This window comes from Narcine bancroftii, chromosome 1 (assembly GCF_036971445.1).
Source record: "Narcine bancroftii isolate sNarBan1 chromosome 1, sNarBan1.hap1, whole genome shotgun sequence".
NCBI lineage: Eukaryota > Metazoa > Chordata > Chondrichthyes > Torpediniformes > Narcinidae > Narcine > Narcine bancroftii.
In genome coordinates this window covers 126,161,951-126,177,457 of record NC_091469.1, presented here as the reverse complement: position 1 = coordinate 126,177,457, position 15,507 = coordinate 126,161,951, and the positions used below count along the sequence as shown (strand labels likewise).

The following is a 15,507-nucleotide window of genomic DNA, read 5'->3' as shown; positions in this document are numbered from 1 at the left end:
TTGTAATTCCCTTCTGAAACTGGCAATATTTCATTCTTATCCCAGTTTACCTTGCACCAAGATAACGCACCAAATTGAACTAAACATTCTTGAGATTGTTCTGGATATGTCAAATAAATCAATACATTATCAGCAAACAAATTAATCCTATATTCCTCATCTACAATTCTTATCCCTTTAATATTATCATTTTGTCTAATTGCTTGTGCCAACGGTTCTATGACCAACGCAAACAAGGCAATGGGCAACCTTGACGTGTTGATCGTGTTGATGTTTGGCCATTTGTCACCACCCTAGCAATTGGATTTTTATACAATGCTTTAACCCAACCCATAAAAAGAGGGCCAAAATGAAACTTCTCCAACACTTAAATCAAAAATTGCTCTCAACCCGATCAAATGCTTTTTCTGCATCAAGCGCAACCATCATTGGTTGGGATGCTGTCTTGACGCATTGATCAACATTATCAATCTAAGAATATTATCAGAAGCACATCTATTTTTAATAAGACCTGCTTGATCAATATGCACTAACTGAGGTATTTCCCAATACCTTAGCTATTATTTTGTAATCCACATTTAATAAAGTAATTGGTCGATACGAAGCTACATTGAATGGATCTCTATCCTTTTTTGGAATCACACTCGAACAAGATTCTGGTAATGATTGTTCATCTGTTATTTGCTGAAGCACATCTATAAATATAGGGGACAAGTCTTCATAAAACACCTTATCACCTTATTCTCTACTGAGAATCCATCATCACCTGGTGACTTTCCATTTGGCATCTCCTGTATGGCTTCCTTAATCTCAAAATCTGTCAACAGAGATTCCAGTTCCTAAAACCAATAAGTGCAACTTAGATAAAATGGATTCAATAGAACCATCATCCTGATTTCCTTCAGAAGTATATAATTTCTGGTAAAATAAATAAAATTGGTCATTAATTTCATGAGGTTTATAAGTAACTATTGAATTCTTTTTGACAGCATTAATAGTGCTTGACACCTGTTCTGTTTTTAATTGCCAAGCTAATACCTTATGAGTCCTCTCACCTAATTCATAATAACGTTGCTTAGATCTTTGAATTAATCACTCGTACTGATATGTTTGTAAAGTATTAAAGCGTAATTTCAACTTAGCTAATGCTGCTTTCTTATATTGTGTGACCTTCTTCTGAAATTCTTTTTCCAACTCAGTTATTTGTTTCCCCAAAGCTAAACTTTCTGCCAAATACTGCTTTTTTACTTTTGTAGAATAACTAATAATTTGACCACGTAAATATGCTTTTAAAGCATCCCATAAAATAAAATTACTACGTACTGAATAAGTATTTTCAATCAAAAACAAAGCAATCTGTTCCTTAACAAAAGTAATAAACACCGACTTCTTCAATAACATTACATTCTGTCTCCACCGGTAAGTCAACTGCATAATCTCTGAACCAACACAAGATATAAACACAGATATAACCCTACTCTTATATTCAGCCTGCACAACTCTAGCTTGGAGGTGTGCTGAAATCAAAAACATATCTAATCTAGAAAATGAATCATGCCTAGATGAATAAAAAGAAGACTTTTTCTGTCGGATTTATCCTCCAAATTTCAACTAAATTCAAATCCTTCATCAAAGATCCCATTTGTGTTGCCCTCTTTGATTTCCTTATACTTTTCGGAGATTTATCCAGTAATGGTTCCAAAACAATTAAAATCCTCTCCAATTAAAATATTTTCATTGGCCTGATTTTATGTTAGAAAAACTTCAGACATAAATCGATCATCATCCACATTAGGTGCATAAACATTCAACAATGACCACGGTTCTGCAAAAATTTTACAATTCACCATCAAAACTCTACCTGCAATCTCTGTAAATGATTCCAACTCAAAAGGTATTTTCTTATGAATCAAAATCGCCACACCTCGTACCTTAGAATTGAAAGAAGAAGCAACAACATACCCTACCTAATCTCTCTTCAATTTTAAATGCTCTTTTTCCGTCAAATGTATTTCTTGTAAAAAAGCAATATCAATATAAGCCAGTACACGTTTACGCTTAATCGGATTATTCAATCCCTGTACATTAAAAGTTGCAAAATTCAGATTAGACATTTCTTCACCTTATCAATATACACACTTCATACTACACAAAATATCACTCCCCTTGCTTAAAAAACCCCACTAAGTAAAATTAAAAAAAAAACCTTTATATATATATATAAAAAAAACCCCTAATAAAGTTAAAAAAAAAAATTCTCTCCCCAAACTACAATAATGTAGTAACTTCCCAAAATTCTGGGTGCAATAAAACCCACTAGTGGCAGATGACTATGGAAAGTTTCAGAGCCATCCACCCCCACCCCCACTCAGTCAAACTATTCCACAATTATTAAATCAGTCACATTCAACCCAATGATTCCAATCCCAAAGACTGTTCCGGGTCTTCAATATCAAGCAGACTCTGTGTCAAATCAACCTTCTTTCCATTCCCATTCCGTTTATCAAATGCCCTCCTTTTAGGTGACGATAATGGTGACCGACCATCTCCTCGTAAATCTGGCAATGAATTAGCAAAAATTAGTGCATTATGGTCATTTTCAAAAAATTGAGACTGAAAATTTCCATAAAAAACTTTCAATACAGCAGGGTAACGAAAAGCAAATTTCTCCACAACACTTCTTTAGCTGAATTAAATTCTCTACGCCTCTTAATTTCTTGACTCTAATCAGCATAAAAAAAACACTCTGTTGCCCTGAACCATCATTGAAGTCTGATTTTGTTATGCCTTTTGAGCAGCAATCCGTAGTATCATCTCTCTGTCCTGGTATCTCAAACACCGAACCAAAACTGCTCGTGGTGGTTGGCCTGGGAAGGGCTTCTTTCTCAATGCCCCATGCGCCCGATCCAATACCAAGCCGTCCGGAAAAAATTCACTTCCTAGCACATCAGGAATCCCCTTTAAATTTCTTTTACTGGATCTGAACCCTCTATCTTCTGGAAGACCTACTATTTTTAAATTATTCCTCTGACCTTGTTCTTCAAAGAGTCAATCTTTTTCAACAATTCTCTCTTCTGGCTATTTTTTTCCACTTGATCCTTACACTCGTGAAAAGCCTCTTCAATTTAAAAAAAATTATCCTGTACGTATCCAACACTTTCAGACATCTATTGATGTCAACTTTAATCACATTCATATCATTCTTCACAGATGACATTTCTTCACCGATATTATTCATTTTAACTTTCATTTCCATAAATCCTTGATTTAACTGTGTAGACATCTGCAGCGACATATTAACCATCTGGTGAGCAATCCTTTGCATGATAGTAAACACAGACTCAAATCCGGGCTCCCCTACTCCCCTGTGGGGCCTACTTTCTTTAGCCACAGCCCCCAGGTTAAATTCCTCCAGTCTTGGTTCCAACAAGGCAGTACTTCCTTCTCCCTCTTCACCTGCACTTGTAGTAAAATGCTCAGTACAGCTGCAGGTCTGCATCCCCGTCAACAGCGGGCCGACTTCGTCAGCCCGCTGCCGTCCGGGTCCCCCGCAGCCCACACTTTCTCCAGCAACTCCCGGACGCGCGTCACTTTGCGCATGCCCGGGAGCACTGTCGACCGCGCAGGATTCTCTTCCGATGCACCCCTGCGCATCTCCAGGCCACCGAACGCTGTAGTGGGTTCACGCAACAAATGCTGCTCGGCTGAATCACTCACGTGCCCGGCTTCACGTGTGCGTATACCAGAGTCTGCCGAGCTCAAAACAATGCCGGCACCATCTTGCAACTGCTAAGCCTTGGGTATTAATTCTGACAACTCTGTGGCTTCAACCTGGTGAGTAGGTCTCAATTCTTCAACATTCTTGTAAGGTAATTTCTTCTGTAGTTAAGCTTTAGATTTCTTCACATTTGCAGTCATTTTCATTCATCACCTTTCAGACACCTTTAAAAACAATTTTTTGTAACTTTCAAAACTTTTAAACTCGGGTATTAATTAGTTCAACTGGGGAGAGGTGGAACTGCACGCCTTCTTCCTACGCTATCTCACCACGCCCCCCCGAATGTCAGACTTCTTAATTACACAAACTGTTAAATGATGCTCACACCTTTGACAGCTAGTAAAACTATGAGTAAGACTTTATTGAATGGACCATGAAGAGAGTCCACAAGATGATTCTGATGCAATAAACCAACCCCATTAAAATTCAGCCCATACATTAAGGACAAGTGGGTTAAAGAAGAATTTGGGGATGAAATCTGTTCATGAAACCATAGGGTGCAGAATTTCTAAGGAGTGGAGCATTGTAGCTGGAGAATTTGGGGTGGAAGAATTCTAGAACATGTTATTAAAAATTAGGCATTAAATGGACTTAAAGGTGGACAAATCCTCTGATGAGATTTATCCCATGAGGAGGAAAAACCCAACACCCAGCCCCAACCAACAAACTTTCCCCTGCAACCGCTGCAACCGTGTCTGCCTGTCCCGCATTGGACTTGTCAGCCACAAACGAGCCTGCAGTTGACGTGGACGTTTACCCCTCCATAAATCTTCGTCTGCGAAGCCAAGCCAAAGATGGGACTCAAGGCCAGAGATTGTGGTAAATGGGGTCCTAGCTGAATTTAAATGTTAACTGGCCAAGGGTGAGGTGCTGGGTGAAAGGTGGGCAGCAAATGTAGTTTCCCTATTCAAGAAAAGCAGCAGGGATAAGCCAGATGATATTAGACCTGTGAGTCTAATGTTGATGGTTGGTTGATTTGTAGGACTGGGTGTTACAATGCCTGACATTTCAGTATTGTTTAGATTGATCATCTCTTATAGACGATGATGGGGGAATGACCAATAGGGGATTTGGATATGAATGTATGTGTGGGACACATCTTAAGTTGTATTCCCTGGCATCATTGGGTGCTTCAGCTATTTAAACACAAGACACCTTCTGCCAAGGCAGGCCCACCACAGGCTGATCAGACCTGGGTGTTTTCCCCATATCCGTTTCTCATAGTGGTCATTTTGGAGCCCAGATACGATCCTCCTTTTCAGCCAGAGCCAGTGACTACTCATTTTTGCTGTGTCGGAGAAAGACTTAATTGCCTTTCGGAGGGCCTGCCCTGTGATTCTTACTTCCCTCAGAAGCTTAGGCATGGTTAATTTTTCTGTATTGCCTTGCCATGATGGTCTCACCTTCATGCCTGACCACGTAGCACGTAAAAATGTTCCTGTCTCAGTCCCACATCTGAAACACATCTCTGATATTTCTGGTTTTGATCTATGTAATTTCTGTGGGATAAGATATTATTGGTGTAGAAAATTATACTGAACCAATCCATATCTTGCATTTATAATTGATGTCATGCTGCCGTTACACCAATCTGACCAGCTTCTTTCTGAAATCTCCACACCCAAGTCAGATTCCCATCTTTCATTGACCTCTGTAATCCTTTTTTTGCACTTTCGCTCTGGGGAGCATAGTACATTTTTGTTATAAATTTGGGTGTATTCCTCATCCAGACCATTCGTTCAGTTTCACTAATTTCAGGTGGGGTCAATATTGGTCCCCATCTTTCTCTTAAGAATGATCTAAGCTGGAGAAAACAAAAGAAGGTCCCATTGGCCACTCCGTATTTGTGTTTTAGTTGTTTGAAGGACATAAGACTTTCTTACGTGTAGCAGTCTTCATACTTTGTCATACCACAAATTTAATACTTTATTGCATATGTTCATAGGCAACAACACATTTTTACACAGTGGTGGTTTTATTGATATCCCTACTTTATTTCCTCTACATTCATTAATTTCTTGCCACATTCTGATCATATTAATACATATGGGATTATCTGTCTTTTTTTTCTTGTGACTTGGCACTCCATTTATAAATAAAATTCTTTGCTTCCCCCATTAAGTACATTCTCATCTGAATCCAAGAGCGTGGGCTTGTCTTCACTGAAGAAGGCTAATTTTTTTTAAAACTGGCAGTCTAAATCCCATGTCAGTTTTTCCAATGCGATTCTTGGTACCTTATTATTCCATAGGAACTGTCTAATGTGATTGTTTAGTAGTTTAAAGAAGGTTTTAGGTAACAGAATAGGTAGTGATTGAAATAGATACTGCAGTCTTGGTATCACTTTTATTTTGACGCAATTAATCCTTCCCACTAAAGTAATCGGTAAGTCTCTCCATTTCTGCAGGTCCCTTTTTATCTTCCCAAGAAGGGGAATATAATTTAGTTTGTACAGATTGTATAAGTTGTCTGTTGCTATTCCAAGATATTTTATTCCATCCGTATTCCTTTTTGCTATCTTTCATATTCAAAATTTGTTAATGGCATTATCTTGCTTTTGTTCATTTTTATTTTATAACCTGATATTCTTCCATATTTTTTTAGTGTTGTTTGTAATTTTTCCTAAGATTTAGATGGGTTTGATAGGTATCACATCGTTAGCAAATATACTAATTTAATGTTCTTCTTGTCCAACTTTAAAGCCTTTTGTACTTGGATCCCTTTATTATCTCCCTAGTTAAAATAGAAAGCACTGGTGACAGGGGGAATCCCAGTCAACTCAATTTACTCAAGGGGAACACTGCTGAGATCTGATTGTGATTTATGGTATAAAGTTTTTAAACAGTTTATAAATGTTCTGCTATGCCAAATTTTTTCCAGTACTTTAAATAGAAAGGGCCATTCAAAACAGTCAAATGCTTTTTCCACATCCAGGGAGACTAATGCAGGTACACAATCCTTTATCCGGAACACTTGGGGGAGAGTGTGTTCCGAATTTCGGATTTTTCCAGATTTTGGAAAGACAGATTTAAATCCACCTGAATTGTGCTGCCATATCCACTCCATCTCCTTCTAGTCGCGCTGCTGTCTCCCCCCCCCCCACCCCTGCCCGCCCAACTCACGCTATTGGTCTCTCCCTTCCGCCCAACTGACACAAGCTGCCGGACTCCCACCCGCCCGATTCGCGCTGCCATCTCTCTCCCCACTTGTCGGATTATGGAGCTTTCCAGATTTTACATGTCTGGATAAAGGATTTTGTACCTTATTTTGGATTCCGTTTGAAATTTTCCATGTCTGTTATATTAAATAATTTTCCTAGACTATTTGAGGAATGTCTTCCTTTAACAAATCCTGCTTGATCTGTATGTATCAATTTTGGTAAATATTGTCCTAACCTATTAGCCAATGTTTCACTAGTATCTTGTAATCAGCATTTAATTGGGATATTGGTCTATATGATGAAGTTTTTAAGGGGTCCCTTTTTTTTTGGTAACACTATAATGATCGCAGTTGAGAATGATCCTGGGAGGGTCTGTGTTTCTACTGCTTGGTCCAGAACATCCATTTACAGGTGAATTAATAATTCTTTAAATTGTCTGTAAAACTCAGGTGGGAATCCATCCTCTCCTGGTGATTTATTAGCCCATAGGGTACCCAGAGCCTTTTCAATTTCTTCCATTGTAAAGGGGGTGTCTAGTTCTATCCTTTCACCCTCTTCTAGTTTTGGATGTTCAACACTCAACAAAAATTCTTCCATTTCATTCTCGTCTCCTAGTAATTCTGATTTGTATAATTTTGTGTAAAGTCTACAAATGTCATTCATTTCCTTTTGTTTATATGCTAAAGTGTCTGTCTTTTTTTTATTAGCATTTATCATTCTTGATGACTCTTCTGTTTTAATCCGCCAAGATAAAACTTTATGTGCCCATTCACCTAAAGTGTAGTATTGTTGTTTAGTTTTTAATATAGCTTTATCTGTTCTATATGTTTGTGTTGTATTATATCTTAGCTTTTTATTCTCCAGTAATTTGTATTCTTCTTTTAGTTCTGTTCTTTGATTTTTTTTTCCTAATTCTATAATTTCTTTCTCCAAACTACTTACTTCTGCTATATATTCTTTCTTAAGATTTGTTGTGTAGGATATAATTTGTCCCCTCAAATATGCTTTGAGTGTGGCCCATCAAAAAACTATTGTTAGTAGATGCTGATTTGTTTCACAAAATATTTCTATCTGTTGTTATGATCCCAGAGGACCCCAAAACCCAGCAGCAATAAGTATTCACCATGACATATGGTTACTTAAACAAAAGTTGTTTTAATTATCTTTAAACATAAAAAGAGTATCAAACTTTAACTTATCTCTATTAACTTAAGTAACTAAAATTAACCCCCTTCTAATTCTAAGTGCACGTGAATGATGTGTGTGTAAATTTAAAAGTTCTTTGGTTCACAGTTCAATCTCACTTCTTATTCTTCCAAGTTCACTGGTTCCAGGCAATTCTGCTACTGTGCCCAGCATTTAACATGTATAAAGTTCATCAGGCTTTGGTGCTCGAAAGTTAAATGTTTACTGCTCAAGAAGGTTCTTGGAAGTTTGCAGAGAGAGATTTGTTGTTCCAGGATTTCCACAACTGAGGTACCACCATTAGTCACCTCAATGTCTTGCTGATGAAACTTGCCCCATCAGGGTTCTCCAGATGGTAACCTCTTTCTTTCAGGCTAGCAGAAAGGTCAGAAGCCTTGTAAAAATGTTCCAACATAGATGACCTGTCTCCATTCGATTCATTTGATGACATCATTTCAATTAGCACATACTTGTGGAATGTGCATAGCATTCTCCATAGTTTCTGTAAAGTTCACTGAATATGAATTCAGTATTTCAAATAACATGTTTTAAAATGTGTGTATGTATATAACCTACTCTAATTTTTCCAATTTTTCTCCCAAATATATATAAATTACACTGTCTCTTTATAAATTCACAGAAGTCTGTTATTTTAAGTAGTGTGGTATTAAGATGCCATCTTTATACTTTCTCATGCTTTTTCATTATTGCAAAAGTTAATGTTACTGGTGAGTGGTCTGATAGAAGCCTCATTAGGTATTCTGCTTTTATCACTCTACTTTTTAACTGGGCTGACATTAAAAACAAGCCAATCCTAGTATGTGAATCCTACACCCTTGAGTAAAAGGAGTAGTCTCTCTGTGGGATTTAATTACCTCCATATATCAATAAGATTTAGATCCTTAATATATGAACTTGTGGTTTTTGCTGCTTTTGTCCTCATTATGGTTCTTGCAGATTTATTTAGTATTAGATCCAAGCAAAAATTAAAATCTCCAGAAGATGACACTTCCCAGGTTCTATTATTTCTCAATCTCAAAACATGTCACCTTCCAAGAAAAGTAAGCCTTGATATTCTGAATTGTATCTCATTCATCCAAATAAATCAAACTTCGTAATTGCAGCTGTAAATAGCTTTGATTTTTCATTGATAAAAGCAAATAAATATTTTCATAGCTTCGCACTTCATAATGATGAGTAAACCAAAGCATATTTGTAAATGATAACGATACTCATCTTCAAACAAATATAAAGGAATTGAAATGATAATAAATGATTAATAATAATAATGATGAATTCAAAGAAGAGTTTCTCGAGGGAGCTTCCTCTCCTTCCATGGTTATTCCAAGAATGGGCTCCTCATCTGCTCAGATATTACGACATATGACATTACAGGAACTATCGTAACTCTACAAAAACAATTAATCCTTAAAGGGAAAGTAATTAAATAATCAAAAATCATTAACACAAGGTTTTAACCTTTACATTTCCTCCAACTAATATATTTTGTCACCCCTCTGCTGTTTTTAAGAAGATATCCTTCATAAAGGTTTCATTGTCATAATTTGGTCCATAACTATGCATAAATGTCCATGCTTCTCCACAAATTTTATAATGTGCCATTACATACCTTCTGGTTTGATCAATAGAAGTGTCTTCTATTAACACTGGTGTATTTTTATTAATTAGAATTGCTAATCCTTTTGCCTTTGAACCAAAGGAAGACGATATAATCTGTCCCACCCATCTTCTTTTTAATTTATCATGTTCCAATTTGGTTAGGTGTGTTTCCTGCTAAAAGATTATATCCGCTTTAAATTTTTTACGTATGTGAAGACGCTTTTCATCCTCATCCCATTTATCCCGTTAATATTAAGACTCATAAACTTTAGTGTTTTATCCATACCATTTTTCAAACAAATGTTGTATAATAATAAAAGCTTTCCAATTTTAAAAAAAGTACTGTAACATTTCCTTTTTAAGAGACATTTCCTTTTTAATTTCACTTGTAAGAAACATTTCCCTTTTAAGAAGCATATACATTTCTCCTTTAAGAAACACACACGTATCCATAGTTCTGAAGGTGACATTAATATTAGAACCCAGAAGTCCGCAAAAAACTTCCCACAGAATCTTCCGAAGAAGAAGAGCCCCTCCCTTTAGTGCCAACTTTTACAACCGCTCCTCTCCCGGTGCCATTTTTCCACCTTAAATCGGAGCTCCCACCTGCCACTTTCTTCACCACTTCCTTTCTTTCCAGAGCTCACCATCTAAATTACAATGATTTTTAGCAGTAAAAACAAGATGGTTCAGTTCTACTAAATAAAAAAAATGTCTTTCAGTTAGACCCATTTTTAAAAGTTTTTTTCAATCTTCTCATCTGGCGACTTTAATCTTTTCATAATTTTCTTAAAAATTCTTCCACTTCTTTATTCTTGAAAATTTGTCGATTACCTTCTGAGACATTCACCATCAACACCGCTGGGTAAGTCATTGAATATCTAAAGTTTTTAGATCACAGTTGTCTCTTTACTTCATCAAATTCCTTTCTTTGTTTGACTAAGGCAGGGCTAAAGTCCTGAAAAAACATTACTTTGTATTGGGTTCGAGGGTCTGGAAAGTCCTTTCAATTTACAACTTTGCATTTTAACTTGCTTTGTCCCAGTATTTGTGGGATCCATGTTTCAAAGAAACTCACCGAGTCTTTTCCCTCGATTCTTTTTCTCAGTCCAATGATTCTTACATTGTTACGTCTGCTGAAATTTTCCATATGATCGATCTTGTCAATTAGTCCTTTTTTGTCTGTGTCCCATGCTTTTCCTTTTTCTTCTGGAGCCTTCAGCCTGTATTTTATTCAGCTCAGCCTCCACTTGAGTCATTTGTTCCCTTAAACTTTCCACGATTTATTTAATTTCCGGTATCTTTTTTGATGTCTCTTATCACTTGTGAAACGAGTACACAAAGTTTCCATCTTGTTCAGGATGTTGACTCTATCACTCCACAGCTCTTCTGGCTTCAACCAGTCCCATGGTCCCTCCTGATCTGCTCCTCATCGGGCTTCCACTTGATGTTCCTGGCTGAGCTCTTTCTTCTGCTTTTGTTGCATTAGTGTTATCCATTTTTGATGATAAAATTCTGATTTTTTTTTTGTGCTTTCAGACTGTCTCTTTAATGCCTTTTATGGAGAGCTCTTTCAAAACACATCTGCTCAGATCTTCAGCGTTACCACCCACCCACCCCCCCCCCCTCCGCCGCCAAAGTAAATTTTAAACTTAATCCCTTAACTTTTTATTTAGTATTGTTGGAGAGAGTGAAATAACTTTAACAGCATCTGAGCTGCATGAATTAGCTTTTATTTCTCTTATGGCTAGGCAGGCGATGTTGCTCAGATAGAGGGATGTTACCCCACCTAATCATGCTTAATGGCTACGTGACATCATGTCATGTTTAAATTTAGAGAAGATTAGGTGCTCAATTTCCAATTTGAAAGTAAATCTTCAAACACTCTGGGGACCCTTTTTGAATTACTTTTATAATCTTTGATTTGTTATGAAGGTAAAAATGTTGACTAATGAAGTAATTTATCACTTTGATAAGATTTCTGACTTTTTTTGGACAAACAGCTTCTTTCTTGATAGTGGGTTTAGATTTTCCTTTTTTAATATAAAATATTAATAGAATATAATCTGTTTGATTAAAATGTGAGTACCCTGGATTAAATGATATGTTTTAATTGTAATGTATTCTTTTGAATTTGTACTCTGCATTTTTGAATGTGAAACTTCAATGTTAATAAAAATATTGCAAAAGAAAAGAAAGAGGTGGCACTGGGTCTTTGAAGACCATTAAGATGGTTGTCCCCAGGGCCTAAAGGGATATATCACAGGTTATTAAAAGAAGCGAGAAAGGAGATTGTGCATTGTCAAAGAGTTTACTGTCCATGGTAGCAACAGGCAATGTCCTGGTGAATAGCCAAAGTTGTACCTTTATTCGGTAAGGGGATTAGGAATAATCCAGAAAATTATAGGCATGCAAGCCTCACATCAATGGTAGGGAAGCTTTTGGGGAGGGTACTTGGGAATAGAATTTGTGCACCTTTGGATAGACATAATCATGATCGGGACAGCCAACCTGGCTTTGTGCAGGGCAGGTCATGATATGCAAATTTAACATTTTTTAAGGAGATGGCTGATATGGGTGGGGCAGTGGATTCACTAAGGTGTTTGAGGAACCCCTTAGTAGGCTGATCCAGAAGGTAAAGATGCATGGGATTCAGAATTGATTAAATATTTTAGAGACTGAACTGACTAATGCCTGCCAATGGGAGCAATCCAAAAATTACTATCTTCCAAGATCTTGCCTCTCCATTTCCCTGAACTCTTTACCCCTGTACTGTTGATATCAATACGAACTATAATCTCTGAGCGTTCACATGCTTCCTTTCTCTGACCATTCAGTGATAACTTGATGCTGGAACTAGGGAAACAATGTACCATCTGCCATCATAGAAGGCCTCGTCTGCCAGATCAGTCCAGATATTAACTGTCTTTTGCATGGAGAAAAATTTACTCCAATGCCCTTTAAACCTTCTCCTTCTCATCTTAAACCTAGACTCATCAATTATCTTTTTTTGCCCCACACACACCCTTTCTCTCTCTCTCTCTCTCTCTCTCTCTCTCTCTCTCTCTCTCTTTCCACCCCACCCCCCCCTCCCCCACCACCACCTTTCTGCAACTGAGGGGAAGCTCCTATACCAATGTGCTGTCTCTTTTCTCTGGATGAAGACAAGAGTGTGACATTAAAGGACCGATTTGGTAGGATAGACCAGAACAGTGCAATATAGCTGAAGATGAATCAGGAAAAGAATTAGTAGTGAGAACATGGAGTTCATTATCACATTGTTGAAACAAATGTGATTTGTTTTAGTAAAGAATTGATGCAGAATGAAGAAGAATATAAATGTTAAAGAACAGGCAGAGGATGTTCAGATGAAGAAAAAATACAGACATGCACTACCTTGGCTGAGCCATGTTCTATGTTGCAGATTCTATGTATTTTCTCTACAGTTGTCCACCAAAAAAGAACCTAGCAAAGGAATATTAATGTTTATTGAGAAGCAATGGATGACCTCAATGAAGAGGTGTCTAAGCTGATTGCACTTCTCACTGAAAGAAATATTGGCATGAAAGTCTGGTGGTGATGGATGCAAAATGCATGATATTGATTTGGTAATATTATAGGATGTAGTTCACAGGGAAGTGTTGGCAGGAGAGAATCTTAATGAGAATGAAGAGCATTGGAACAGTTTAAAGGATGCATCTATTGCTTTATTCACTCTTTATTTCATTTAACAGAAATACAATGCTGACTACGAACTAACGGCCAAACAGGGAGCTGACACTTTGGCATTTATAGCATTGATTGAAGAGAAGCTACGTCCAGCCTTGGTAAAAAAAAAATCAAGTTGCACATTCTCTGGCATTACACATTAAGCAGTTTTTATTTACATCTCATTTAAACTTGTCGATCTGAATTTAATGAGTCCTGCTTTGTAATCTTTAGTTTGCTCATCTAAAGGACTCTTGAATAAACTTTGTTTTGGTCTCTTCACATTAAATGCTGTAATACTACTCTCTTTGAACCCCGTCAGTAGATATTTTTTGACTACTTTTCTCTCCAAAGGGTTTGGGAAATGTGGGTTACTTTTAGCTTCCTTGCTGGTCCAGTGTTACCTCTCACTGTGGCAGTTCAGGTAATGGAAATGAGCCCTTGTGGAATTTACAAAATGCTACCAAAATTTTTGATGTATAGAATTAAAAATAGCTCTTGTGTAATTTGTATAACAAAAATAAATGGGGTTCCTTCACAAAAAAAATTGTAAGTGCGTTAATAGAGCAAGAACTAATTAAAATACTGTACGGGATTGACTAGCATAGAATTATAGTAATGAATTCTCACTTTAATGCTGGAAATCCCAACCAACAAGTCCACTGTTGGACTCTGCGTAGATAGAAGCAAATGTACTGACGCCAACCACTCAACTAATCCCAGATTTATATCTGTTCCATACAATTGCATGATTTACTTGTCTGAAATCTGCTAAATGCTAGTTGTTCATGATTTTGTGACATTACTGTGTAGATTTCTAACACTTGTGTAAACTGGGTGACAATTTTGGCAACTTAATAATCACTAGAACCATAGCACAAAAAACAAGCCATTCGGCCCTTCTATGCCGACCATTATTCCACTAGTCCCATTGGCCTGCTTCCATTCCGTAACCCTCCAGCCCTCTCCCATCATGTATCTATCCAATTTATTCTTAAGATTGAGCCTGCAATTCACCATATCAGATGGCAGCTCATTCCACACTCCCACCACTCTCTGAGTGAAAAACTATACCCTAATGTTCCCCCTAAACCTTTCCCCTTTCATCTTAAAGTTATGACCTCTCGTATTTAGTGCCCCCAATCTAAGTGGAAAAAGCCTGCTCACTTCCACTCTGTCGATACCTCATAATCTTGTAAACTTCTATCAAATCTCCCTTCATTCTTTGCTTCAAGGAATAAAGTCCTAACATATTTAATCTTTCCCTGTAACTCAACTCCCGAAGACCTAGCAACATCTTAATAAATCTTCTCTGCACTCTTTCAAATCTTATTGATAACCTTCCTGTAGTTAAGCGCCCAGAACTGCACACAATATTCCAAATTTGGCCTCACCAATGTCTTAAAAAACACGTCAACATAACATCCCAACTCCTATACTCAATACTTTGATTTATAAAGGCTAAGATGCTAAAAGATTTCTTTACAACCCTGTCCACCTGTGATGCCACCTTCAGGGAACAATGTACAGGTCTCTTTGCTCCTCTGCACTCCTCACGTACCTACCATTTACTGTCTATGTCCTACCTTGGTTTGCCCTTCCAAAATGCAACATGTCACACTTGTCTGCATTAAACTCCATCTGCCATTTTTTGGCCCATTCTCCCAGTTGGTTCTGATCCCTCTGCAAGCTTTGAAAATCTTTTCTGTCCACAACGCCTCCTATCTTTGTGTCATCAGCAAACTTGCTGATCCAATTTACTACATTATCATCCAGATCACTGATATAGACAACAAACAACAATGGACCCAACACAGATGCCTGAGGCACACCACTAATCACAGGCCTCCAGTCTGAGAAGCAATCATCCATTACCACTCTCTGTTTTCTCCCACATAGCCAATTTTGAATCCAGTTTACAACCTCTCCATGGATACTAGTGTCTTAACCTTCTGAACTAACCTCCCATGTGGGACCTTGTCAAAGGCTTTACTTAAGTCCATGTAGACAATATCCACAGCCTTCATCTACCTTCTTGGTAAGCTCATTGAAAAAC

The 15,507-nt window shown here is 37.4% G+C and overlaps 1 protein-coding gene across 4 annotated transcripts in view; it reads left to right on the top strand.

Moving 5' to 3' along the window:
* The window catches only part of mtx3 (metaxin 3), a 61,908-nt gene that overhangs the window by 14,067 nt on the left and 32,334 nt on the right, over positions 1–15,507 (top strand). For all 4 annotated transcript variants that reach the window (XR_011357780.1, XM_069938515.1, XM_069938495.1 and 1 more), the window contains exon 4: positions 13,478–13,570. Coding sequence is in view for 3 of the 4 variants with exons in the window: in XM_069938515.1 (XP_069794616.1) it covers positions 13,478–13,570 (93 nt within the window). In the remaining variant the exon portion in view is untranslated. The remainder of the gene's footprint in view (positions 1–13,477; positions 13,571–15,507) is intronic.